The following is a 27,538-nucleotide window of genomic DNA, read 5'->3' as shown; positions in this document are numbered from 1 at the left end:
TTATCTTTAGGGCAAACTCGATAAAGGATATGTATGAATTTTCTGTCATCATTTTGGCACCATTTTTTTTAAACCCAAAATTATTCCAAAATTAAAACAGTTAATTGAATAAAATGAATAAAGAAAGAAGACACTGTTTTCAGGAGGACCATGGAAAATTTTAAAGTTGAAAAATTTGAGTTCAAACTCCAGTTAATTTCTTAAAACCTTCATTGTTCAGACCTCATTTTTACCATAATGCTGTTAAGTCTTCTATAATTCCAATCTATGTCTGCATCTTATATATTTATTATTTTATTACCTATTTTTATATTTTTACAGTGTTTGTGGTGCTGTATTTTACTTTTGGAAGGATATTTTATTTTTAAAGTTGTCAAATTAATTAATATTTTCCTTCATATTGTGTACCTTTTGGGTTTTGAAGTTCTGGAAAATATTCCTCTTTGTGGCCTTATAGAAGTTTGAGTTTCATATTTTATTTTAAGGACTTTAATATGACAAAGAATGATGTTTATATTTGCAGAGGAGTCTTGATTCAGTGGGATTAAGGAATATTCTTCCTCCCTCGCCCAGTAATTCTTACTCATGCTTGTCATGTGGGAAAGGATTAGGGCATGTCAGGGGGAGTCTGATTCGAGTATTTCTGGATTTATCCCTTTGTATGGGCATTGGGCTCTTGCTTTTGGTAAGATGAGGAAATGTCAGAAACTCTGGAATGAGAAGGAATAGGGTCAGGCATGCTGTTACTGGACAAATACGAAACAAAAGATGATTGAAGAATCTTGAGAAGATAAAAGGAATTTGTTACCAGGGTTGGTTTTGTCAACTTAGGGTTTATTTTTATACTTTTATTGATGCATACACTACTTGCAGAAACTAAATGAAACTGAAGTGCACCTATCAGTTAATGTATTATATACAAAACTGACTCAGTTCTATTAAGAATAGCCAGGTCAAAAACCAGAATATTAAAACCTTATCACATAATATACAACATTTCAGGGGTTGTTTGTCGGGGTGGGGGAGGAGTGGTCTCGCGGTGGTAATTTAGGATGTCGATTCTGGTCCATCCACAGTGACCATCGGGCCTGGGGGCGCACATGGAGTACAGGGACTGGTCTCCGTTCCATATCCTGTAATTGCAGTCTTTCTGCCTCCACACACACTCTCGCCTATCAGGCTGGGGGCAATGGCGCCAGCAGAGAAGGCACGGCTGAATCTAGAGAGAGAGGGAGATCCGGGGCTTGTCGCAATGCCCTGCCTTCTCCTGTTCACAACCCCATTCTTGAAAACACGAGGGCAACGGGGATCTGAATACAGGTAGAGTCTAAAGGTGTTGAGGGGGTGGGGGACAGGATGGAACCTGGAAGAGAAGGCCAGGGAAGAGGAGGAAGGTGAGAGAGTAGGGGTCATCCACAGAAGGAGGTAGGTGGGAGGGAACTCTGGGCACAAGGACGCGGGGCAAGTCATGCACCAGTGCCTGGGCAGTAGAGCAAAAAGACTGGGGAGGCCACTCACCTGACATTTGCATCCGTTTTTGTACAGCTCCTGGAAACCTAACCTCTGCTCGTCGGTGAGACGGTACCAGAAATATACCATGTGGCATCTTGTGAAGTACAGCGCCCCCTTCCTCAGATAGCCTGAAGTGATCAGAGAGCACACCCTGAGAGTCAGCACAGCATGTGTGGGTGTCCCCAGGGAGGGTCACGCTCTGGCCCCCAGGTAGTTGGCCCCAGAGGGTCTGGAAACCCTGAGGCTGTCAGGGTACAGAGTCAGCCATGAATGATGGTCTAGCATTCTTCCCTAGAAAAATCTGTCAAGTCATGGACAAGGGGCCCTTGGTCCTTGGTGATGCTAGAGTTGCAGAAGTAGAGTGGGTCACAAGGCGGAGGGGCAGAGTGTGGACAGGGTACTCACCTGCAATAAGTAACTGTGATTGTTGAGAAGTCCTCACCTCGTAACCACAGCTACCCCAGTCCTTGGGTGTGTAGACAGAAGTGATGGGGGGGATCTTCTTGGGAATCTTGAGTATCTGTGATGGGAGGGATCGAAAGAGCAGGACCTCAGTTTCTCATAGAAGTTGCTGGTATCCAGAAAACAACCACCTCCCTCAGCAAGCACAGATTGGAGAGCTTATTGATTTTGAGGAGGTGTTGGGTCTCACCTGAGTGATGTTGGGTCTCACCTGAGTGATGTTGATTCTGTAGCTTCGTTTTAATGCGGTGTCCCTTCCATGTTCCAGTATATTACCTATTATAACTGGGAGGAGAAAGAAATGGGTCATTGACTTAAGAGTCCCCATCCTAAATCTCCTGGAGACCTTTTTCCCATCGCCAGAGCTCCCCCACCTCTGCGTTTCTGTACCCCATTGTGAGACCCACCACCCTCCTTGACGGATGCTTCTCTGATGTCTCCCTTGACTCACCGATGTCTGACATACAGTAAAATGTCTGAGGATGCTGAATTTTACACTCACAGGCATCACAGGGTGTTGACAGAGCCAGCAGCAAAGGAAAGGCCAGCAGGAAGGCAGGACCCATGGTGGTCCCTGGGGAACAGAGGGCGTGAGTGAAACCATGAGCTTTTTCTTTGGCCCAGCTCCCCCATCCACCATTAGACAGAAACCAGGCTGGCTTTGGAAGACTGTCTACCTCCCTTCACCTCCAGGGTCATGAGCAGATTGGTCCAGCTCCTGTGATCTTGGGGATCGAAGGCACAAGATCCATGCCCCGCGTCTGGGACGCCTTACCTCGGTTGGGCTGAGCCGAGGTGTGTCACAGCTTCTGCAGAATGGCCAGCACCACAAGCATAAATAGTCGCCTGCACCTTTCACCCTGGGGTGTATCCATCAGGGAGGTACAATGTGATTACTGGGTGTACTAGTCCCTGGGAACCTTTTCTCTCTCATCTGCATTTCCTTTTCATCCTTCAGCCATATCAACCAGACTGGTAGGTACGGTCTGATTATTGAGTGCCCTTGTCATTTGGAATCCTTCTCTGTATGGCTGTTCAAAAAGCCACCAACTCCACATATATTCCTGGGCAGTATTATGGGCTGAGCTGTGTCCCCTAAGATTCACATGCTGAAGTCCTAACTCCCAGTCCTTAGAACATGACTGCGTTTAGAGATAGGGTCCTTAAAGTGAGAATTAAGGTGAAATGAGGTCATTTGGTTGGGTCCTAATCCTATATGGTGTCCTTGTAAGAAGAAGAGATGACACAAACTCACATAGAGAGACATGTGAACATACAAGGAGAAGAGGGTCACCCACAAACCAAGGAGGTACTCTGAGAAGAAAACAGTCCTGCTGATGCTTTGATCTCTGACCCATAGGCTCAGAAACATGAGGAGATAAACTGCTGCCCAGCTCAGGCTGCTCGGTATGTGTTGTTTTGTTATGGCAGCCCTAGAAAATGAAAAAGCTTGTATGTTTTATTTTTAGGACTTTTTTACAATTTAAATTTGTATTATGATTTTGGAAAGACAAAATCAGCCCCAATACCAGATCTACCAAACAAGATGTATTCAGTCACCTAACTTCTGTTTTTACATACACCTCTATTCTCTGCCCTACTCCCTTAGGCTTTAAATCATTGTATTATGCTTTATCCTACCATTGCTTTTCTAACTGAAACATTTATAAACATAGGCGTAAGCACATTTATACCCTCTCTTAGGTAAAATTGTAGCATTGTGTGTATATATATATATATATATATAACATATATTATATGTATGTATGTTTTGTCATCTTGTCATTTTTATCTTATGGCATATTCTAAGATGACACCATAGTGATATATATTCCTCATTCTTTATACAGTTGTATAATACTCCACGTTGACGTGCTCTGAACTATCCAACCAGTTCCTAATGATTGATCATTTCAACAGTTTCCTGTTATTTTCTCTTACAGATAGTACTTCAATGAACAGGCATGCTAATATATTTCATGTTTGACCATGTGTCTTTAGAAGTGATTTCTAAAAATAGAATTGAGATTAGGAGCCATTTGAATTTTTTCCTGTGACTTTTCCATATCTTGTCTATTTTTTTTCCTATAGACTTTTCCTCTGTTTTTGGAAACTGTGTATTAAGCATGTTAACTCTTCACAGAATGATTGCAAATTTTCCTCATATAATGATTTACTCCTCTTGAGTTTAAAAAATTTATTTAATATAATCAGTTTAACGACGTTTTGATTAACTGCTTTTGGAATTTGAGACATTGTTAGCAATGGTTTCCCCTGTTAAGAGAGATTAGAGGATTTTTATCCATGATTTCTTCTATCTTTTACATAATTTAACTTTTTATATTTAGATCTCTAACCCATTTGGAATTTCTCGTAGTATGGTACATGAACACAATTTTACCTTGGTCCTTATTGGAAATATATCCAATTAACCTAGTACATTTATTACAAAGATAAGATCCTCTGTACTTAATTGAGATGTCACCTTTATCACATACTAAATTTCCATAGGCATTTGAGACATAATTTTCTATTCTATTCAGTTTATCTATGTGTCCATTCCTTCATCAGTACCGGGTTATGGAGACCTTAAAACATGATTGTATATGTTGTATATGTATATGTATATGTTTGAAATGCATTAGTACTCTTCTAAAGAAGATTTTTTCTTTTCTCTCTTTTTTTTTTTCCGTCTGAGCGAGGTCACCCCCATTCTTTGGCTCATGATGTCTTCTCATCTTCAAAGCCATCAATGGCTAGTCAAGTCTTTCTCACATCACAATACATGTTACTGACTCTTCTGCCTGCTTCTTCCACATTTCAAAGATCCCTGTGATTACTTAGGCTCTACTCAGATGAACCAGGATAACCTCTTTATTTTTATTTTGTTTTTGGTCATGCCACATGGCATGCAGGATCTTAGTTCCCCAACCAGAGGTCAACCCGTGACCCTCCTGCAGTGGAAGTTGTAGTGTTAACTGCACTTGGTGAATGAAATGTATTATTTTTCCTTTAGTGTTTGTTAGAATTAGCCAGTGAAACAAAGCTTATTTGGATTGTAAGAAAAATTCAGTATACAAAGTTAAAATAGAGTGCTATTGAAGTTTACTATTTTGTTGTGTGTATGTTGGATATTTTTATCTTTCAAGGAATTTGTCTAGTTCACCTAAGCTTTCAATTTATTAGCATCAGGTTCTTTATAATATTTCCTTGTTCTACTTTTATTAAGGTAAGATCTGTAGTGGTATTCCTTTATTATTCCAAATAATGGTAATCAACACATTTTCTCATTTTCCTTGATTAGTGTACTTACTAGGTTATCAATTTGACTGCCTTTTTACAAAAACAACCCTTTGGTTTAATCGATAGTCTCTATTTTTCTATTTACTTTTTTCATATGTATTTCCTTTCTTCTCTTGAGATTTAGTAAAATATATCCTTCTTTTTCCACCATCTTAAGGTGAAAGCTGTGTCATTGATATGACTTTTCTTTTTTTTTTTTTTCTAATATAAGCATTTAAAGATGTAAGTTATACTCCAAACACCCTTCTAGCTCTGTCCTAAAAAATTTGAAATGTTTTGGTTCAATTTTTATTCAATTCAAAAGATATCTCAATTCCCTCTGTGATTTCTCTTTTGACCCATGGGTTGTTTGAAAGTATCCTGTTTAATTCCTAAATATCTGAAGATTTTTTAATAACTTCTGTTGTAAATGCAAGCCTCTGCAGTCAGAAAGCATAGTCTGTCTTATTTGAGCCTTTTTAAATAATTAAGATTTGTTTTATGTCACAGCATATCATCAGTATTGAAAAATGTTTGATTTGCAATGGAAAAAAAATAGTATTCTGCTGTTGTTTGGCAGAATAATCTGTCCAGTAGGTCATGTTAGTTGATAGCATTGCTTATGTATTCTAAATACTCATTTTTATTTTTACTTACAGGAAGCTAAAGAGGGGAGCTGAAATATCTAATATATATAATTCATGTAATATCATAGAATATGATTAAGTGAAATCATGTTGGTAGCTTGAAATTGGTGATGGGATGATGAAAGTATTTATAACATGGAAACTGGCAAATATTAGAAATCCACAAGTGCTGGTTATTAATTTTTTGTGACTGCAGCACTGGACAGTTCCTCCATTAGAGACTTCACTTCTGATCTCCTGAACTGACCTAGAAAACAATGCTCCTTCTTGCTTGGTCAGTGTGTATGTAAGAACGGGCAGATGGGAATTGGGAACTGGGCCTTTCACAGGAGAAGAGAGAGCAACAGCATTAACAGGTATTTACTGAGTGCTCACTGTGTTGCCTGCTAGTGGTATTAGTAATGTGGTTAGGCTCACTTTCTGCTATTTCAGCTCTCTAGTATCTTTCAGTTCTCATTACGGCAATATGAGATTGCCCAGTGGTTTAAGTTTGAAAAGCTCATCAGTACAGCAAGTATCCTCTAACTGTGATCTGCCACTTCTTATATCCATGCTTTGTTTTGGAGTGAAGATGGGCAGGGTTACACAGGGGCACACTGGCTGGACAACACACCCCAACTTGTCACTGCTGCTGCTGCTACGTCGCTTCAGTCGTGTCGGACTCTGTGCGACCCCATAGACAGCAGCCCACCAGGCTCCCCCGTCCCTGGGATTCTCCAGGCAAGAACACTGGAGTGGGTTGCCATTTCCTTCTCCAATGCATGAAAGGGAAAAGTGAAAGTGAAGTCGCTCAGTCGTGTCCGACTCTTAGCGACCCCATGGACTGCAGCCCACCAGGCTCCTCCATCCATGGGATTTTCCAGGCAAGAGTGCTGGAGTGGGGTGCCATTGCCTTCTCCGCAACTTGTCACTGTGGCATCTAATATTTATGATAAGAAACTCATTTTGATGCAGTTCTTTACTAAAAATTAAAATGCTGTGCTACACGGTTTTAGCTCTTACAAGGGAAAAATCCTTTTTATAACTGTTGACTATGGAGCAAAAATTAAATATGTGTTAACACTCAGGAAAGCTGGTTTTGAACAACTAAGCTCAATTTTGAGTTGAGAACTCAGAATTTGACCATCTTGCTATCTCACCTAAAGAGTAAATAATCTGAGTAAAGGCAAAATGACTAATTAAAACATTAAAAGATGGAGTTTTATGATGTTTAAGTTCAGTGACAAAGTTTGGTAGAATGACTAAAACTATGGTTGGGGGAGATGAGGAAGGAAGTTTTAAATTAATTTTTCATTTTTATTTTCACATTTGCTTCATTGACCATACAAATAGTGTCAATACCTCATTCCTTGATTCTATTGTTACTTATTGAGTGCCTAATATTAGCCAGGGCCTGAGGAAATGGGACAAAGACAGTCTTTGCCATTTAGGATTGCAAGTTAATAGGAAGGTGTATAGGTGGTGGCAGGTAGCCGGGAAGTGTATTCCAGTAGTGTGAGAAGTGCATTAGGACACATGAGAATCTTATGTGGTCTTGAGGGTGGGATAGAGCCTGAGAGGAATGTATTCTAAGCTGGAATTTAGAGAAATACGCAAAAAGTAACAATAGGACAGGAATCTCACTAGTTAATCACTATGTTTTGATGGAATCACTTCTAGAATGGGAGATGGAATTGACCAGTCTGGTGACAAGGAACCAGTCTCACTGTAGTCATTTATATATCTATAAGATTAAAAAGAGCAAGTAAAGGTAATTTAAGATCTTGTTTCTTTAAAAAAAGTTATATAATGAAATATATTATGAATATATATATATATATAAATGAAAGACATGAAAAGGAAATTAGAGACATAGGTGAAAAGATTTTGAGTCAAAAGATAATAGGGACATATGACTTTAAAGAAGAAACAAGAATGATTTTAAATAACAAGAATAGTTAACATCCAAAATTTTGAAATAAAGCAAAAGATAACAGCATGTCCTTTCAAAGTCAAACTAGGTGTTGTTGAAAGGTCTCATCCAAGGATTGTTTAATGATCTAAGCAAATGCATCTGTGTTTAACTTTTTTCCTTATTATTTGATGGGAGCATTGATACTATGAATTTATACCTTAAGTTTTATATTTCTGTTCAGAAATCTAACCTCCAAAGGTTTAAGTTTATGGCCCTGAAGAGCATTAACCACTTTTGCAACCATTAACAAATCCATTTCAGCTTTCCATTGAGTGACTATTTCAATTTCTGTTTCTTGAATTCTACTTTGAATCAGGTGTACCATCTGAGTGATTTTTTAACTTGTTAAATATATATTGAATTAAATACTTGACATGTCCTTACTGTATGTTTACATGAGTCATATTTCTAACTTTTTGAAACTATCTTTCAATAAATACCATTACCTTTCTAAGGAAGTTCAATAGGAAATATTGATATTTTTAGACAACTCACAACCACTCTGTTAAAGTAATCCAAAAGCCTAATTTGCTGTAGGCAAATCAAAAATCTGAAGTTTCCAATGGGCTCCATCCCAAAGATAAGGCCCTAGAGATAGAATAGTTCATCATCCCATCCAGATCCAGTCCTACTCTTGAGTGAAGATCCATTATTTTGTTCTAACACTATTTTTATACATATCCGAAAACAAATTTGAAAGGATAATCACCGTATCTTAAAGCAGGAAGGTGTAAAACTGTAAGGAACTTCCATTTCCCACTTTTATAGAATTATATCATTTAAATATTTGAAAATTAGCATATATTGGCCTTAATAAAACAATAAACATATCCCACATGGAAAAACATTAATTTCCTATTACTTATTAATGATATTAATTACTCCTACAGTAATCATTTGCCATCATCATGGATAATTTGAGATGGACTCTCCTATTTAAATGTTTTCCTTCACTGGATGACTATTTAAAGCTCGATAATAATACTGTTACTGGCAGTGGTTTCCACCCCCTGCCCCACAAGCATCAAACCAGTTCCTTGAGCCAATACTGTGTATCATGTATAGGAGATATTTGATGTATATTATCTCACTTAATCCTCAGTACTTTTTGGAGTGGACGTAACTATCGTGTTTTAGGGATAAAGTAAACAGAAGCTTTAGAAGGCGATTCGTCATGCCAAATTGGGATTTGCGTCTCAGATTTAATGGTGCCCAATTCCGTGCCTCTTCCCCTGTCCCTCGCCGCCTTTGCTCAACCTTGTCGTGTTCATATTAAAATGGAAAAAAGTAACATGAGCAGATTTCCAGGATGCATGCCACAATTATCTCATTATTCCTTTGGGATAAACCTAATCTGGGCACCAGAAACTTGGCAGGTGTGAATTGCATAAGGATGATGGGTGAGGGCCATGGTGTTCACAAGTCTCTCCATCCCATTCTGTCTTTGTCTCCCTGTGGAAGTCGTAAAGCCGGTCGGCATCATCACTCTTCAAAGAATCAGAAAACAAGAAGGAGCACAAAATCATTTTCAAGTCACCTGCTGCCAGAAAATAAGATTTGAATGGATTTTCCAATGTTTCAAAGTACTTCCTTTTGCAGACAGCTAAGGAATTCATAAAACCAGCCATGAGAGTTATATTGCCTGTAAGTGTAAACAGTTATGATAGAAGAGTGACTGCATACACTCAGAGAGCCTTTTAAGAGGAGCCTGATAAGTTTATATATCTCAGAGAGAGGGAAGAGGGCTCCTTTGATCATTCTCATGCAAATCCCCAGTAGCTGACAGAAAGCTGCTTTAGGTTGTGCCATATTTTCTTTTTAAAATGCGTAGGAAACAACTTGCTTCGAAGTAATGCTATCCTTTTGAAGAGGTTTTTTTTTTCTTTCTTAAATTGGAAACAATTATGGGAGTGAGACTTTTAAAATAGAAAATTCTCTGTAACTCTTCCTCTGGAAAATTCCTTCAGAGGTAAAGGCAGCCCGACAATGCAGTTGGCTTCTGGATTTGCTGATCACAGTGGCTCAGGGTCCCCTCTCCCTTCTCTGCATCTTGTGCATAATCAGGAAAAAGAAGCCCAAAACATTAGCACCAGCTGCCTCATTTCCTATTCCTTAGATTTCAATAGCAGCGCACCAAATGGTCTCCAGACTTGGGTGAGGGAGGTAGAACATCACAATTAAGAACCTTTTTTGTTGTCTGTTTAATTTTCTGTGACCTGTTTGCCCAAATGTAATTCCTTCCTGGTTCCCTTGACTTCTCTAGCCACCGTGGTAAGTCACCGGTTGTCAGGTCGAGGGGGGGGGGTGTCCCTGCCCGGTTGCTCCCCTCTGACCCTCTGTCCAGCTATTTGGAGCAGTGATACAGTCCTGCACAGTGTAACCCCTCAGTCGGATGGGGAGGCAGGAGCTTCTTTGCCCAAGTCTTTCTCCCAGTCCGGAGCGCCCTCCTGTCCCTTCTCCACCGGTATCTTCAAGGTACAGCTTCAGCGCCACCTCTTCCCCCGACAGACTCTTCCCCACCAGCAGGCATCACAGAACTTCTCAGAACTTTTGACACAGTCACCAGACCCGCAGAAGAGCCCAAGACTTAATTATTCTCTAATTGTTTTTGACACTTATTTGTTTTTCATTAATTGCACACTGTCCTGGGGAGTCTTCTAGGGGACGGACTGAAGATGAAGAACACACAGTCCATGCCTTAAAGGACCTACCAGTGTAGGAGATGAAGGAGACAAAGGCTCGATCCTTGGGTTGGGAAGATCCCCTGGGAGTAGGAAATGGCTACCCACTCCAGTTTTCTGGCCTGGAAAATTCCATGGACAGAGGAGCCTGGCGGGCTACAGTCCACGAGGTCGCAGTTGGATACGACTGAAGTGACCGAGCATAAGGAAAATTCTCATATTTGAATTATATCTCATTGAGCCTCTTCTCCTTCCTCCAAATTTGATGGAAACAGTAGTCAGTCCTGAAGTAACTCAAGTCCATCCCCTTGGGGTCACCCTTGCCTCTGCCTTCTCCCTCTACTCAGGTCCAGTTATTAATGACCAAGTCGGCACCCCCAGAACCCAGTGAGCACTGGTGGGCTTTCACCAAAGGAGTCTGCAAGAACTAATGAAAAATCTAGGTACAGGGAGCTGCCCGTGAGAACGGGGTCCTTTGTCTGAAGGACACAGCTCTGGGAGCTGCCTCAGTCCTTGAGGGTTTGCTTGCAAACATAGCTCTCTGTCCCGCCACCCCAGAGATTAGGCGATTATTTACTGCAGACACCTGGAGTTCTGGGCAAACTTCTCACGCACAGGGAAATGTTATCTGGTGTAAGAAATAATAACAGGGTGCCATTCCCATGCTCTCAAGATTTCTTGTAACTGTTTGTAAGATGTATAGGTCAACCAAGAAAAAATGTTAACTGTCTTGTCTTTCTCACGCTCTCCTGTATAAATATAAGATGCCGAATAAAGTCGGTGTCAGACCGCTTCCCTTTGTGGAGATGTGTCTGAACCTCTCGACCCCATCTTTGTTGTAGTATTCCTTTGCTGTAGTTTTCTTTCTCAGCCCCGCCGTGCACGTTCTCGGGACCTGATCGACTTTGCCGGCTGGATCCGGCATCTAGGAACAGTTTGTGTGGGACCTATTTGAAGGATAACTATTACTATTATTATTTCAAAAGGCAGAACATCCCACTCCAACTGCTTTCAGTAAACAGGGAACTTTATTGGCAGACAGGGAAGAGGAAGGACTAGCTTCAGGAGAGACTTTATCCAGGGCTTCAGTGATCTAACCAGGATTCAGTTTCTATCTCCATTTCTCGCTCTTCTTCTCTGGTGGTTTCCCCAATTTGTTAGTCTCTCCCCTCTGGTTCCAAGATGGTACCAGCGAATTTTTTGGCTACATATATTTGCTTATGTCCAGTAGGGATTGGAGAGAGTCTATTTCTTAGATATCTGCAGAAATTTCATCGATTATTGACTCGGTGGATTATGCATCCACCCTGAATCAACCACTGTGGCCAGGAGAAGGGTCACTTAGAGTGGCCTATGGCAATACAGATTAATTCCAGCCTTAGAAGTGAGGTTGAGTGAAAGTGAAAGTGATTCAGTTGTGTATGGAATTCTCCAGGCCAGAATACTGGAGTGGGTAGCCTTTCCCTTCTCCAGGGGGTCTTTCCAACCCAGGGATCGAATCCAGGTCTCCCGCATTGCAGGTGGATTCTTTACCAGCTGAGCCACAAGGCAAGTCCAAGAATCCTGGAGTGAGTACCTTATCCCTTCTCCAAGGGATTTTCCCAACCCAGGAATTGAACTGGGACCTTCTGCATTGCAGGCAGGTTCTTTACTAACTGAGCTACAAGGGAAGGCAATTAAGAAGGAAGAGCTCCCCTGAGTGGAAGCTGATGCAGAAACATTGCACTCACCCACTTGATCGTGCTCTTGTCCTCAGTTCAGTCAGTTCAGTCGCTCAGTCATGTCTGACTCTTTGCAACCCCATGAATTCCAGCACGCCAGGCCTCCCTGTCCATCACCAACTCCCGGAGTTCACTCAAACTCACATCCATCGAGTCAGTGATAGTTGACTATCTAAATGTTATAATTTCTCCTTGATTTCGTTTTAGTAAGCTGGAAGCTGGAGAAGATGCCTGGGAGCCAGCGAGTTCTTCTTCTTTTTTCAAAATTTATTTATTTTTAATTGAAGGATAATTGCTTTACAGTCTTGTGTTGGTTTCTGCCATACATCAACATGAATCAGCCATGGGTATACGTATGTCCCTTCCTCTTGAAACTCCCTCCCACCTCCCACCCCATCTCACCCCTTTATGTTGTCACAGAGCCCTGGTTTGAGCTCCCTGAGTCATACAGCAAATTTCCACTGGCTTCTTTTTTTAAAACTGGCTTTATTAAAGTATAATTGACATGCAAGACGTGCACATATTTAATGCAAAATATTTGATGTGTTTGGACATATATGTACACCTGTGAAATTATGATTCCACTTATATGAGATACCTAAAGTTGTCAAATCAAGTTCTTATGTGCTATCCAGGGTGGAATACCTTCTATGAGGGCATAAATGCTGTTGTCCTCAAAAATGACCATTAGATGGCAGAAAAAATCCATGAACCTGGTAAAGAGGCACCTGTTTCTAAAATTGTGAAGCTCTCAGTATCTAGAAGAACAGCTCGTCTGTCTGGTGAGTATAGAGAGCACTGTGGTCTCAGCCCACCCCCATGCCTCAAAATCTGTGCCTCTTTTAAGAGGCTGAGGGTTACTCTCATTCTTCTTTTCATTAAAACATATTAGGAGGAAATAATCCACTTGGAAAACTATTTTTTAAAAGGCTTGAATGACCATTAGGTGGTATTTCATATTTCCTAGTGAGAATTTTCCTGTGCTACAGTAGAGATTATTTGACAATGTGATGAATTTGACAGTGATGAATCTCTGATGGCCAGAGTGGCATCTGAAATATTTTTGGATGGGGCAGAGTTCACCTGCCTCTGAAATCGAGTCAATAGAGGCAGCCAGGTACTTCTAATAATAATAATAACAGCTTATATTTATTCAATGCTTATCGTGGGCCAGGTGTTATACTAAGCACTTTCTATTGTAAATTTGTACACTATGATCATATGAAGAAGTACATGTTAGATTTCTTACTGAAAAGTACACGGAAGCCCAGAGAGTTTAAGCAGTTTTCTGAAGGTCATATAATTTGAAAAATGTAAGTGACTTTTAAAAATGTATTTCTGCTACACAGAATTCACAGCATTGGTGCTTGATGTTAACATGATTAGGACTTCAGGAATTCAGATGAAAAGTGATTATCTCTTTGGCCCCACGATGCATGTTTGATACAGATCTTAATGATCTTCTGCTCATCACTGGACCGCTGGAAAGAGTGAATCTGGGAGACAGTTTTAGCTGGGGTATCCTGAGCAAGGATGAGCATAAATTCTTACAGGAGAATTGGGGCAATGTCAAGGCTGATGTCAGCAGAATATTTTAAAGCAGGACTTTCCTGGAAGCTCCAGGTTCCAGAGCCTTCTTTGGTGTGGTAGAATAGTTAAATCGCACATCTAATCGCAGACAGAACACATCCAGTAGGATGTATCTCTCTGGTGTGTAACCTGAGATTCAAGAACTGTGTGTGGATGTCAGCATCCCTGGAACAGAGAGAGTTTTGTCAGTGAGGTGGTGTGCCGTGTCACCACGCTGCGTATAGAAGACAGCCTCCCTACTCACCAGCCCGCCTCCTCACACTTGCTGCAATTGTTAGGATTCTGGATCGAAAGGAGAGAATCCCCCTTGGGGCAGCTTATTAAAAAAGCGGCTATCAAAGTTCAAGTGTACCTCATGTGACATCCCTGGGGGAGGAAATGGCAACGCGCTTCAGTATTCTTGCTGGAAGAATCCCATGGACAGAGGAGCCAGACAGGCTACAGTGCATGGAGTGGCAGAGAGTCAGACACGACCAAGCCCACACTGGCTAGTATGGCACACGGGATGGGAGGGTCCTGGACTCCAAGAATGATGACATTTAAACCTGGAAAGTTTCAAATTCTCTGTCCATCTCCCACCCCTACTTACACTTCTCTCTGTACACATTCATTGTTCTTATTTCTTAGCCCTGAACTTTTCCTGCCTCATCGTAAATCCCCTGGCCGCCCACAACTCTACAGTTCCTGTGTTTTGTGTTCCGCCAGGCCAGAAGATTTGACTGGTTGGTCCCCAAACCAAGTTCCTCACAGCAATGTATGGTGCGCCTATTTGGGGACATGATATGCAAACACTTTTTTTCTTTGTCTCAGGCCGTGGCATGCTTTAGAGATGTTTTTGTTTTCATCATAATGGGGCTTTTCTTGCTCCCTTTTAGATAAGGCTGTGGCAATTCTTCCAATATACCCTCTTAATTTCAAGGGACTTTGTAAGTTGGCTGTAATTCACATTCTCAGAATTGGGAAAATCTGTGTCTTTTGAGATAGAACAGTTCCCTTTTCTTTTTTCTATTTCCTTTTAATTTTTATTCTTTTTCCCCCTTAAATATGAGGATGCTATTTTTCCAGGTGCCATGCGGCTCTCTGACAACTCACAGGCTGCTTTAGTTGTTTTTAATGAACATTATCGCCAGCTGCTCAGCTGTGAGAATGTTATTATTATTATTTTTTTTATTTTCGGGGATGTTGGAGAGCTCCATGTAAACGGAGCGCCCCGAAGGTTGCAATCTGAATCACCGACGCCCCTCCTGGTTACCGGGGGATCCGTCCTGCAGGGGGCGCCGGAGCTTCTCGTTTCTTTAAGCACGTGAGCACGTGAAGCCTCAGGTGAAATCGTCAAGCGGGCCCCATGCCCGTTTGGACCGCAGTTTTCTCTTTGTATTGTCTTTTTTCCCCTGCGTGCCCATCCCAATGAGATGGGAGGTCGGTCTGTGGAACTTGTCCAATTGCCAGGTCCTCACAGAAGTCCCCAAGCAGTCTCTGCTGCCTCAGTCCACCTCCCAGCCACCTTCCCCGCCAGGCTTATATAAATAGATTAGAAAAGAGGGGTGCCGGCTCATCCCACTGCGATTCTTTACCTGCACTCCAGCGTTTCAGAGACTCGCCGCGACCATCCTTCTGAAGGATGGTCTCTCTTTCCCTTCTCTTTCCCTTCTCTTTCCCTTCGGAAGGATAGTCTCTTCCCCAGAAGACAGTCTCTTTCCCTAACTAGATGTGTCTGTTTATATAGGAAACTGGCTTGAAGAACAGGAAAAAGAGTTGACACAGGCAGCCAGAAGGAAGGGGGATAAGGTGCAGTGGAACCCCAGTAGTTTTGGAGAATCAAGGTCATGAGAGTGCCCGATGGATCAAGAAGAGTCTGCTGAAGAATAAGCCTGTCTTGATTATCCTCGCCAGCTTTATCTGATAATCAATAGTTATTATACATTCCCTTTCTCATGCCATAAACAAAAATCCATTCCAGGTGGGCTGTAGATCTAAATATGAGACGTCAAACAAGAATGGTTCTAGAGTATAACTTAGGTAAATATCCTCATGACTCTGGCTGGCAACAATCTCTCAAAGAGGACACACCCACACAGCCACGTGCCCGTGTGCGACGCCAGATGTTTTACAAAGTTTATTTTCCACGCACGCAATCCCTTGAGGTAAAAACAACTCCCCACTTCTGAGTCTCGGGAAATTAAAATTCCACATCTGACTGCTGCCAGCTTTGCAAAGCTGATGAGTATGTGATGAGAAGTCTGATTGGAGTTCTCATCTGAGCTCTCACCCCGCCCCACAAGTTGGATGCAGTGATATTTGTAGTTAAAATCAGAGCTCCTTTCAAACAGAAGTGTTAGTCTCAAATTATGAGAAAAAAAAAAAAAAGAAAAACAAGTAATGCTCATTAAGCACCTATCATGCAAAGACCAAGTGAGCTCATTCACACACATGACCTTGCTCACTCCTTACAATGGTCCTACGAAGCAAATATAATTATGCCCATTTTTATAGTTGATGAAACTGATTGACAGAGAAGTGAAACATCCTCCCCGAGGTCACAAAGCTAGCAACTGGAGAGGACAGGATCCGATCCAGATAGTCATTCACATACTATTCATGCACCAAAAGGGTAGAAGTTATTTGGATTAGAAATGTTCCAGAACATATGCTCCCCACTGCTGGCCTCCATTGTAGGGTGATCTGTTTCCCTTCCATGGAACCATAGGGTTTCCACATACTTCCTTTTCAATAGTGAGACAAGTATTTGTTTTCCAGTTACACTGAAATGTGTTTGGGGCTGGATTCATTGGACTTTTGGAGATCTTTGCTGAATGATTTCAAATGGCATGTCTAGCTACCGGGCTCTAGAAGGTCAATGCTTGATATTTCAGAGTAGTGATCAGTGCTTCCTTTGTTCTGGTGAGGGGTGCCACGCGGAACATGGGAACTTAGTTCCCCCACCAGGGACTGATCTCGAGTCCTCTGTAAATGCGGTGTTTTAACCACTGGACCACCAGGGGAGTCCTGATTAGTGCTTCCTTTGGAAACAGATTTAAATTATCAGTTTTATCAGATGCATAGACTTGGAACATGTATGCAGGTCAAGAAGCAAGAATTAGAACCGGACATGGAACAATGGACTGGTTCCAAATTGGGAAAGGAGTACATCAAGGCTGTATATTGTCTCCCTGCTTATTTAACTTATATGCAGAGTATGTCATACAAAATGCCAGGCTGGATGAAGCACAAACTGGTGTCAAGATTGCCGGGAGAAATATCAATAATCTCAGATATGCAGATAACATCACCCTTATGGCAGAAAGCAAACAGGAATTAAAGAGCCTCTTGATGAAGGTGAAAGAAGAGAGTGAAAAGCTGGCTTAAAACTCAACATTCAAAAAATGAAGATCATGGCATCTGGTCCCATCACTTCATGACAAATAGATGGGGAAACAATGGAAACAGTGACAGAGTTTATTTTCTTGGGCTCCAAAATCACTGCAGATTGCGACTGCAGTCCTGATATTAAAAGATGCTTGCTCCTTGGAAGAAAAGCTATGACCAACCTAGACAGCATATTAAAAAGCAGAGACATTACTTTGTCAACAAAGGTCCGTCTAGTCAAGGCCATGGTTTTTCCAGTAGTCATGTATGGGTGTGAGATTTGGACCATAAAGAAGGCTGAGCACTGAAGAACTGATGCTTTTGAACTGTGGTGTTGGAGAAGACTCTTGAGAATCCCTTGGACTGCAAGGAGATCAAACCAGTACATCCTAAAGGAAATCAGTCCTGAACATTTATTGCTCCCAACTGATGTTGAAGCTGAAACTCCAATACATTGGCCACCTGATGCGAAGAACTGACTTCCTGGAAGAGACCCTGATGCTAGGAAAGACTGAAGGCAGGAGAAGGGGACAACAGAGGATGAGATATGGTATCACCGACTCGATGGACATGAGTTTGAGCAAGCTCCAGAAGTTGGTGAAGGACAGGAAAGTCTGGCATGTTACAGTCCATGGGGTTGCAAAGAGTCGGACAAGGTTCTAGGCACAACGATAGACTTTGGAATACATATGGGAGGGTAAGTGGGGCAGAGTTTCATATTTGCAGACAGCAGAGCATAATAGTTTCAGGAAATACTTCTTTTTTGTCCACAAAGAAAATTGAATAAATGTTCAGAAGAAAGAGAATATCATTGGTAAAGATCATTTATCCTGCTCTTTGATTCAATCCTTATATTTTTGTCTCCCTTTATCCCCTTCCAAGGTTGTACGCAAACTTTTCTGTGGCCTGTCTTTCATTCAGTCTCTTTCCCTCTTCCTCCTTCTCCATTATCTCTCACTGTAAGGATACTTAGTGTCTCTCACTCAAGACAAGAAGTAGATAGCAGATTTGACACTAGCCTGAGGATGGAGGGGACCATGTGGAAGTCATGAGAAGGAAATGAATTCTGCCACCTCTTCCCCCCGCCATCATCAAAAAACTGTATAAAAGATGTTTCCCAAATATCTGGGAGTACACTTGGTGGGCAGTGATTAACATCTCTGTGGGACAAACACAATAATATAAACCAGCCTCAAAGAGAGATGCTGAAGCAGCAGGTGGAACCAGAAACCCACAGCCTTGGGTTTCTGATAAACCCACCAGGACTTTATTAGGAAACAGCCACACATTATTGACACAACAGGATAAGCCCATCCATGACTTTTTTAAAAAGGAAATAATGGTATCACCTTATCTCGTATTTTAAGTTATTTTAGATGTTTGGCTGAAAGTCACGAGTGAGGACAGCTACTTCAAGAAGTGGTTTAACCTGGATGGAGAGTCAGAGAATGATAAAATTATGCAGTTGCTAAAATGTTTATTTAGAAGGATGGGGTCTAGATTTGAGATGTTTAGGAACTTGGAATTGCAGGTTTGGGGCAGGGGGTGATAACCTGTAGAACTGGTAAGGTTCTTTCAACTTCAGCTTACCTCAGGGAGAAACCTGCTGGTAAAGGATGTTCAGATCTCACCTGTGGGGAAGGACAGACAAGTCAGCATGACCCAAGGGAATCGAGACACTGGATTCAGGAATTTCAAGCAGCAGGATCTGGGAGAAAATACATCTGTGGAGTCTGTTGCAGATGGAAGACGATGAACTCCTAACATCAGACAGCTTCAGTCTGATGGGTGGGTACCAGAGTTAAGTTTAAAGAGTGGTGCCTAAAATACCACTTGCTGGTCCAGGGTCTTGATGAGGGGTCTGCTTCTCTAACTCTTAGTTGTTTGAGGGCTAACATAAAATGCAAGTTACATTAGTTCAGTGATGAATTCTCTTTTTGTGTTTTTGTTTTTAACTAAAATGAATTTTCTTAAATAGAAACAACAACAGCAATGAAACAGGAAGATTTGAGGGAATGACTCAGGTTTGAAATTAGGAGCTTAAAACCTTGAATTTTTTTTTTCTTCTAGTTTTATGGCAATGTAATTGACATACAGCACAGCACTGTATGCATTTAAGGTATATAATGTAATTATTTGATTTACTTCTATCATGAAATGATTACCACAGTAAGTTCAGTGACCATCCATCACCTCTGCTGCTGCTGCTGCTAAGTCGCTTCAGTCGTGTCTGACTCTGTGCGACCCCATAGATGGCAGCTCACCAGGCTCCCCCGTCCCTGGGATTCTCCAGGCAAGAACACTGGAGTGGGTTGCCATTTCCTTCTCCAATGCATGAAAGTGAAAAGTGAAGGTGAAGTCGTTCAGTCGTGTCCGACTCTTAGCGACCTTATGGACTGCAGCCTACCAGGCTCCTCCGTCCATGGGATTCTCCAGGCAAGAGTATTGGAGTGGGGTGCCATTGCCTTCTCCTCCATCACCTCATATAGATGTAAAATTGTTGTTCAGTTGCTCAGTCATGTTGCTGAGTCTTTGTGACCCCATGGATTGCAGCACGCCAGGCTTCCCTGTCTTTCACCATCTCCCGGAGCTTGCTCAAACTCACGTCCATCGAGTTGGTGATGCCATCCAACCATCTCATCCTCTGTTGTCCCCTTCTCCTGCCTTCAATCTTTCCCAGCATCAGGGTCTTTTCAAATGAGTCAGTTCTTCGCATCAGTTGGCCAAAGTATTCCCCAATTTCAACTTCAGCATCAGTCCTTCTTATGAATGTTCAGGATTGATTTCCTTTAGGATGGACTGGTTGGATCTCCTTGCAGTCTAGAGACTCTCAAGAGTCTTCTCCAACACCACAGTTCAAAAGCATGAATTCTTCAGCGTTCAGCCTTCTTTATGGTCCAACTCTCACATCCATACATGACTACTGGAAAAACCATAGCTTGGACTAGAGGGACCTTTGTCGGCAAAGTAATGTCTCTGCTTTTTAACTTCATGTCTGCGATCACCATCTGCAGTGATTTTGGAGCCCAAGAAAATAAACTCTGTCACTGTTTCCATTGTTTCCCCATCTATTTGCCATGAAGTGATGGAACCGGATGCCATAATCTTCATTTTTTAAAATGTTGAGATATAAAATCGGGCAAAGAAAAAAAGTTTTTCCTTGTGAGGAGAACTCTTCAGATTTCCTCTCTTAGCTTTCATATGTAAGGTACGGTAGTGTTAATTATGTTTATCGTGGTGTACGTTACATCCCTGGTAATTATTTGTTTGGCTGTGTCAGCTTTGAGTTGCAGCACGTGGGCTCTTTTGCTGCGGGGCACGGGCTTCTCTAGTTGAGGTGCATGGATCTAGTTTTCCCCGTGGCATGTGGGACCACAGCTCCCGGACCCGGCATCAAACCCTGTCCCTTACATTGCACGGTGGGCTCTTCACCACTGGACCACCGGGGAAGTCCCCCTGGCATTTATTTATCTTACGGTTATAAGTTTGCACCTTTGCAATGCCTTCATTTACTTCTCCCTTCCCCGACCCCTGCCTCTAGTAACCACAAATCTGATCCCTCCTATATGAATATTAACCTCCAACAGTATCCTGGTGAACAATATGGTGATTCCACGTGACTATAAATTTCAAAATGTTCACCGTGATAAGCCTAGTTAGCATCTGTCACCATGCAAAGCTATCACGTGATCGTTAACTGTGTCCCCACACTGTACATTACACACTGACATTTATTTGGTAACTGGCGGGTTATGCCTCTTGATCTCCATCACCTGTTTCTCTCCCCTCCCCACCCCCCACCCTCTCCTCTGGCAGTCACCCATTCTCTGTATTATGACTCTGCTTTTGTTATGTTGTGTTCATGTGTTTTGTTTTTCAGATTCCACATGTAAGTGAAATTACATAGTATTTGTCTTCTGTGTTTGACTTATTTCACTAAGCATAATAACCTTTAGGTTCATCCATGTTATCACAAATGGCATTATTTCCTTTGTGTGTGTATATATATACATATAAAATATTTTTATCCATTCATTTATCAGTGGGCCTTTGGGTTGCTTCCATATCTTGGCTGTTGTAAATATTGTCGCAGTGAGAAAAGGGGTGTGTATATCTTTTTGAATTAGTGTTTTGATTTTCTTCAGATAAATGGCCAGGAGTGGAATTGCTGGATCCCATGATTGTACTATTATTGATATTTTGAGGACTTTCCATCCTGTTTTTCATAGTGACTGCACTGATTTACCTTCCCACCAACTGTGCATGAGGCTTCCTCCTTTTCCACAGTCTCATTAGCACTCGCTATTTGCTGTCTTTTTGATGATAGCCATTTCACAGGTGTGGGGTGATATCTCCTTACGGTTTTGATTTACAGTTCCCCGATGCTTAGTGATGTTGAGCATCTTTTCACGTGCCTGTTGGTCAATCTGTATGTCTTCTTTGGGGACGTGTCTATTTTGGGGCCTTCCCACTTTTCAGTTGGAAGTGTTTTTTTGTCGTTGTGTGAGTTGTGTGAGTTGTGTGAGTTCTTTGTATATTTTGGATATTAGCATTCTTCCTGTTTGTGGGTTGTCTCCCTGGGGGTGGAGGTCTTGATAACATCATATCACTCTCCTCCCACCCATCTTGTTGGGGCTCCTTTTTTATATCTTCAGTGGCAGAAGATCTTTTCTGCTAGTCTTCTCATCACTAGTCGTCCAGTAAATCGCTGGTCTTGGTGTGCCCATGGGAGGAGGTGAGCTCGGGGTCTTCTGGCCCCACCTCTGGGCTGCCCCTCCTGGGGTCTGACACCTTGATTTGCCACTTCTTAGCTGGGTGACCCAAGTCAGGTTACTTTATTATTTTGGTTTTCAGCCTTCTCAGTTCTAAAATTAGGAAACTGACACGTAACTTTTAGAGTTGTTGTTAAAAAAGAAAAAGAAAAAAAATCCCCTCTTCACTGCCTGAAAATTTGTATGCAGTCAATAAACAATTTTGTGTAAGTGAAAATTATTTCAGTCTCTTGGCTACACGTATTCCAGGGAGCTATATTTACCCTGACTCCTTTGTCCCTGGCTGGCACTAACCTTTCTAACAAATGCAGAACTTACAGGCATAGTGTTCATGAAGAAACAACAAATTTCTTGTTAACTTACTTTGCAGATGCAAAGCATTTTAGTAATAGCAAATTCACAGCTTACAGCTGCAAAACTTGCATTAAGTTTTATGTATCCTCCTCTCCTCTTCCCATCATAAAATAAAAATGTTAGAGAAGTGTATACTGAGTAACAGGATTTTGAGAAACCAAGACCAAGTCTTTAAAACCCTCGAATAAGAGGAAAGTTGGCCATCCTTGGGGAGGAAATGAAGCCCTCCTTTACCTCAATTAACAAATGAAAGCACCAGTATTCTGCCTGAATGACAAAAATAATTGAAGTTGCATATACATATGTCGCAAGAGAATAGATGCATCTTTGAGGACAAAATTAAAGGTGTACTTTGAAAATAATTCAGAAATGTGTAGCTTTAGACACAACATCAAAAGTCGACTTCCGGGACTTCCCTGGTGGTCCAATAGCTAAGACTTTGTGCTCCCAATGCAGGGGGCCCATGTTCGATCCCTAGTCAGGGAGCTAGATCCCACATGCCACAACTGAAAAAGATCCTGCATGCTGTAATGAAGACTGAAGATCCCCCATGCTGCCGCTAAGACCTGGTACAGCCAAATAAATAAATAAACCAAACTCAATTTCCTACAGGACAGCTTGAGTGAGAACTCTCTGTAGTAGTGTTAAAAAAGTGAAAGGCTAGGGAAATTCAGGCCACTTGCTTCCTCCTAACTCCTTTTTCCCAGAGCTCAGCCCTCTGACCTGGAGGTAAGGTCTGCAGGGCAGTGGTAAGTTTCAGCTCTGTGTTCAACTGAGCTAATTCAGGACCAGGTCACTTATAGTTGTGTGTGTGTGTGTGTGTGTGTGTGTGTGTGTGTGTTTGTCACCTGCGAGGCTTGCAGGATCTTAGTTCCCTGACCAGGGATCGAACCTGGACCCTTGGCAGTGAAAGCATGGAATCCTAACCAATGGACCACCAGGGAATCCCCCATTGTAGTTTCTGACAAAGGCAAAGCTGATGGCTCTATTTCAACCACTTTAAATCTGTATCCTATTACTGTCGATACTAATATTTGCAGCCAGATCCCTAAATATTTTTTATTTATGCTATGGTGAATCAGAATAGTAACAAAGAGCTGTGGCCGTAATGAATGGAAAATGACTGCCCATAGCTTATGTGCAAAAGGAAGTTGCTTCAAGATGACTGGTTAGCTCATCAGATTGAAGGGAAAATTGAAAATCAATCAGGCACAGTATCAAGGCAGCTCTAAGAATTCAGTAGCAGGTGTGATTGGTCCTCCTCCTTTGGAGACAAATGTGAATATATATAGCAATGGCTTAGAGCCACCTTCCTTCCCACGATGAGTCATTTCTCGAGACTCAAGTTCTGGGAAACGGAGTTGAGTTGTCCTGAGTGAACGTCCAGTGGCACTGTGATTGACACAACCAAAAGCTTTGATCAGTTTTGCAAAGAAAAATCAGAGCGCTGTTATTTAAAAAACACTGGAAGTATTCTGGGCAGGCAAAACCTGTCTAGTCTACAAGTCGCATCATGCTGGCAGGTAATGATTTTACCTGGAGTAGAGCTTTCCCAGTAAATCAGTTGCTAATGATGAGTGAAGTATAACAGCAGCTCATTATGTGACTGACACCTCAGTCCCATTAGAGCTTAGCCATGGCAGGCCGATGGCATCATAGATGAAGTAACAAAAAAGGAAGAAACGGGAAAGATCAAGGGAGAAGAGGAAGAAGGAGAGACGTGAGAAAGGAAGAAGAAAAAGTGGCTCCAGTCGAGCCACTTCGATGCAGTGGGGAGAGGAGACAGGAGATGGTTGCTCACGGGACAGGAGGTTCAGAGAATATTCCTTAAACGTTTACCGTCTGTGAGTGCCTCGCCACTGCCTTACAGGATGGGCGTCTTCTCCCCCATTTTACTGAGAAGGAAGCAGAGTGTTCAGGGCATTCACAGAACTGGTGGAGGGTGGTGGGGGATGTGGCCCTCAGCATCTGGAGTCCTCACTGCCCCCGGACACCCAGAGCCTCCTGGAAACGGGAAGAGCTGGATCCTGGGGCCCCCTTGTGCCCCAGAGGTGCTCATTGAGCGAACACTCTTCTGGTTTGAAAAAAAGGAATCTGCTGATACGCTCAGGTGTTTTTGACTTTGCCGTTGAGCATCCCAGAACAGAGTTTCTTGAAAACAGAGACTCTCCATGTTAACTAGATTTATTGAGGCGATCATTCTACTCTGTATAAAAATATTGAATCATTCTTTTGTACACCTGAAGCTGATATGGTGTTGTATGTCAATTATACTTCAGTAACAAAAAGAAAATGGGAGCTCTCTCTTTTAGTGTGTGTTTTTTTTTTTTAATATTCTGAAGCTTCTAGTAGGTATGTGATACAAAATTTTTATACTTGGACTAAACGATCCCTCTCAGTGTCATTTCAATTATAAAAAATGATTCAGAAATGGAAACAGCTCCCTTTGGCAGTATTTCAGATGGAGAGAAAGTCTAGAAGAGTAATTAACGGTGTGTATCCTGGAGTCTAAGGGGGCACCCTTGAGTCTGGCTCCCTACTCCATAGACTTGTAATTCTTGCTGAGGCCAGAGCTCTTCTCTGGAAAGCACTTCTCCAAATTCTGCATCTGGCCTGACTCTAATTCTTGCTGAGCACAAGGCCCCAGTTCCTAGCCTGCCCATGGTACAGAGTGGTATTTCCTATTTGCTTTCTTCTCTGGTCGCTCAGATGGTAAAGCATCTGCGTACAATGCAGGAGACACGGGTTCAATCCCTGGATTGGGAAGATCCCCTGGTGAAGGGAATGGCTACCCACTCCAGTATTCTTGCCTGGAGAAATCCATAGACAGAGGAGCCTAGAGGGCTGTAGTCCATGGGGTCGCAAAGAGTCGAACACAACTGAGTGACTAACACTTTCACTTTTCACTCCTCAGAAAAACAGTTCAGGGAGACTTCCCTGGTTGTCCACTGGTTAAGGCTTCCAATGCAGGGGTTGAGCTTTTGATCCCTGGTTGGGGAGCTAAGACCTCTGGTCCAGGAGCTAAGATCCTTATATTAGCTAAAACATAACACAGAAGCAATATTGTAACAGATTCAATAAAGACTTTAATAATGGTCCACATCAAAAAAAAAAAAAAAATCTTAGAAGGAAAACAATTCAATGCAAAAAACATGTAGCAGACACATGCCATTTGTCATGGCAAAGTCTGGGGGTATATGACGTCTATAACAATTAGGCTTTTTGTTGTCTTCAATCTCCAGTAATATCTTACACCTTGACATGGTGTTTGATGTGACATTTCCCTGTAGAGACATAAGTGAAGACATTGGAACTGAGTTCGCATTTGAGAAGTTGTTACCCCAGCACTTGCACTTTAGGATGATACAGGAAAATAAGTCATCTTTGCATGATGTATTCCCAAAGCCCATTATCACAAAATGCCCCTGATAATTCAAGTTCACATTAAATTTCTGCCATTTGGAGAAAGGACAATTTGGGCAAATAAGTGCTCATTAAAATTTATTTAGAGGGAATATTTTCCATTAGGGTGTTTCATTATTTAAGAAGAAAATAGAAGCCCATGCAGTAATGCATAATACTCTCACCAACACGGCATTTCAGATAAATTACATTTGGATAAGGATGAACGTGTTTGGGTTTGGAAGGCTGCTGATTGATTCTAGCAGGTACTGTAGTTGCATAATTATAAGCCAGGTTGAAAGGAGTGTCTGAAAAACAAGGATGAGCCCAAAGAAATCCACCAACAAGCCAATAAAAAATTATTGCACACTGGTCTAATTTTGTTCCTTTTGAAACTGAGGTTTGGGACCTCCATATTGATGGAGCAGGCCCATCTGTGGGTGGTTAAAGGGCTAGATGGACAATACAGCGGTGAATAGGGAATAACGGGCACCCTAAGGAATACAGACCCTAACTCAAGCACCACATTTCATTATTTTTAAGGCAAAGGAAGGATGATTTGGGCCAGATTTGGGGTTTGGCTCACCGGTGAGCAGCCATGACCTCTAAATGACCGCACATCTCTTAAAGAGCTGTATTTTCCATTCAGAAATCTGGCTTTAAAATACTCTCTCACACAGCCCAGGGCAAGTTCTCAAGATGCCCTCTTTCTGCATCAAGGAGGTAATTTTCCCAGAAGCCTTGGATGGTTTCACTTTCTCTCTAAACAGGTTCTGGCTGGCAGTTTCAATGTCTATGTGCGGATGTACCCTACACCAACCAGCAATTCTTGGGACACCAGCTGCGTGTTGTACAATTCAACTCAATTCAGCCTCCTGGAGGTAACATCAGATTGTACTAGTTAAGTGTTTAGTCCTGCAAGGCTGAGTGATGAGGCCTCCCGAGAAGGCTGTTGTCTTGTTCTCTGTGCATCCCCAGGGCCCCAAAGCCTGCCTTACCCACGCGGTACTCTCACAGCGGAGCTTCATACACACTTGCCCCCGCCCCAGCTCGTGACCGTTCTAACCTTTAGACCAGAACATCACCAGTTAGCTCATCACAGGGGCCGGGAGGGGCCTCGTGCCCCTTTGCTGGTTCCCCTGGTAACTGATGAGCCCCCGCCCAATTCCCTCTCTAACCAGGAGCCTCCATCTCCTCCAGGAGTGCAGACCGCTGCCATGTTGTGCCCGCCGTCTACAGCACACGATGGGGTGTGGCTCCAGGACCTTGCTTCAGACGTGTCTGATCCCCTGCCCATTGAACCACTGACGTCTATTTCTCTGACTCCGGGCTCTTTCTTTGATCTTGAAGCTGGCTAAATACAGACTTTGCAGACCGGGGGGGGGGGGGGGCGCAGCCTGACAAAGGCTGACTCCTTTCCCTCCCTTTGCCCCCCTCCCCTCTGGCTTGGGATGCAGGCTGCAAGCTCAGGTGGTTAGCTGTGCTTCTGACCTACTGGCCAGCAATCAGACGTTCCCACGAGCCCCTCCAGTTCAGTTCAGTACAGTCGCTCAGTTGTGTCTGACCCCATGAATCGCAGCACGCCAGGCCTCCCTGTCCATCACCAACTTCCGGAGTTCACTCAAACTCACGTCCATCGAGTCAGTGATGCCATCCAGCAATCTCATCCTCTGTCGTCCCCTTCTCCTCCTGCCCCCAATCCCTCCTAGCATCAGAGTCTTTTCCAGTGAGTCAACTCTTCGCATGAGGTGGCCAAAGTACTGGAGTTTCAGCTTTAGCATCATTCCTTCCAAAG

General features: G+C 42.4%; 1 protein-coding gene across 1 annotated transcript; it reads right to left on the bottom strand.

The window, feature by feature from the left end:
• Positions 1-938: 938 nt before the first annotated feature.
• Positions 939-2,540, bottom strand: LOC147352956 (metalloproteinase inhibitor 1-like). The gene is made up of 5 exons (XM_086349987.1): positions 2,426-2,540; positions 2,186-2,259; positions 1,918-2,032; positions 1,519-1,640; positions 939-1,219 (listed from the first exon to the last, which is right to left on the bottom strand). The coding sequence occupies exons 1-5, from the start codon at positions 2,538-2,540 to the stop codon at positions 980-982; spliced, it is 666 nt and encodes a 221-aa protein (XP_086206113.1). The 3' UTR covers positions 939-979.
• Positions 2,541-27,538: the final 24,998 nt, after the last annotated feature.

The sequence above is a fragment of the Bos grunniens genome, chromosome 18 (genome assembly GCF_055505025.1).
Source record: "Bos grunniens cultivar Pamir isolate PY7600 chromosome 18, Bosgru_T2T1.0, whole genome shotgun sequence".
Classification (NCBI taxonomy): domain Eukaryota; kingdom Metazoa; phylum Chordata; class Mammalia; order Artiodactyla; family Bovidae; genus Bos; species Bos grunniens.
The sequence above is the reverse complement of the archived record's forward strand: the minus strand, read 5'-3'. Positions and strand labels throughout refer to the sequence as shown.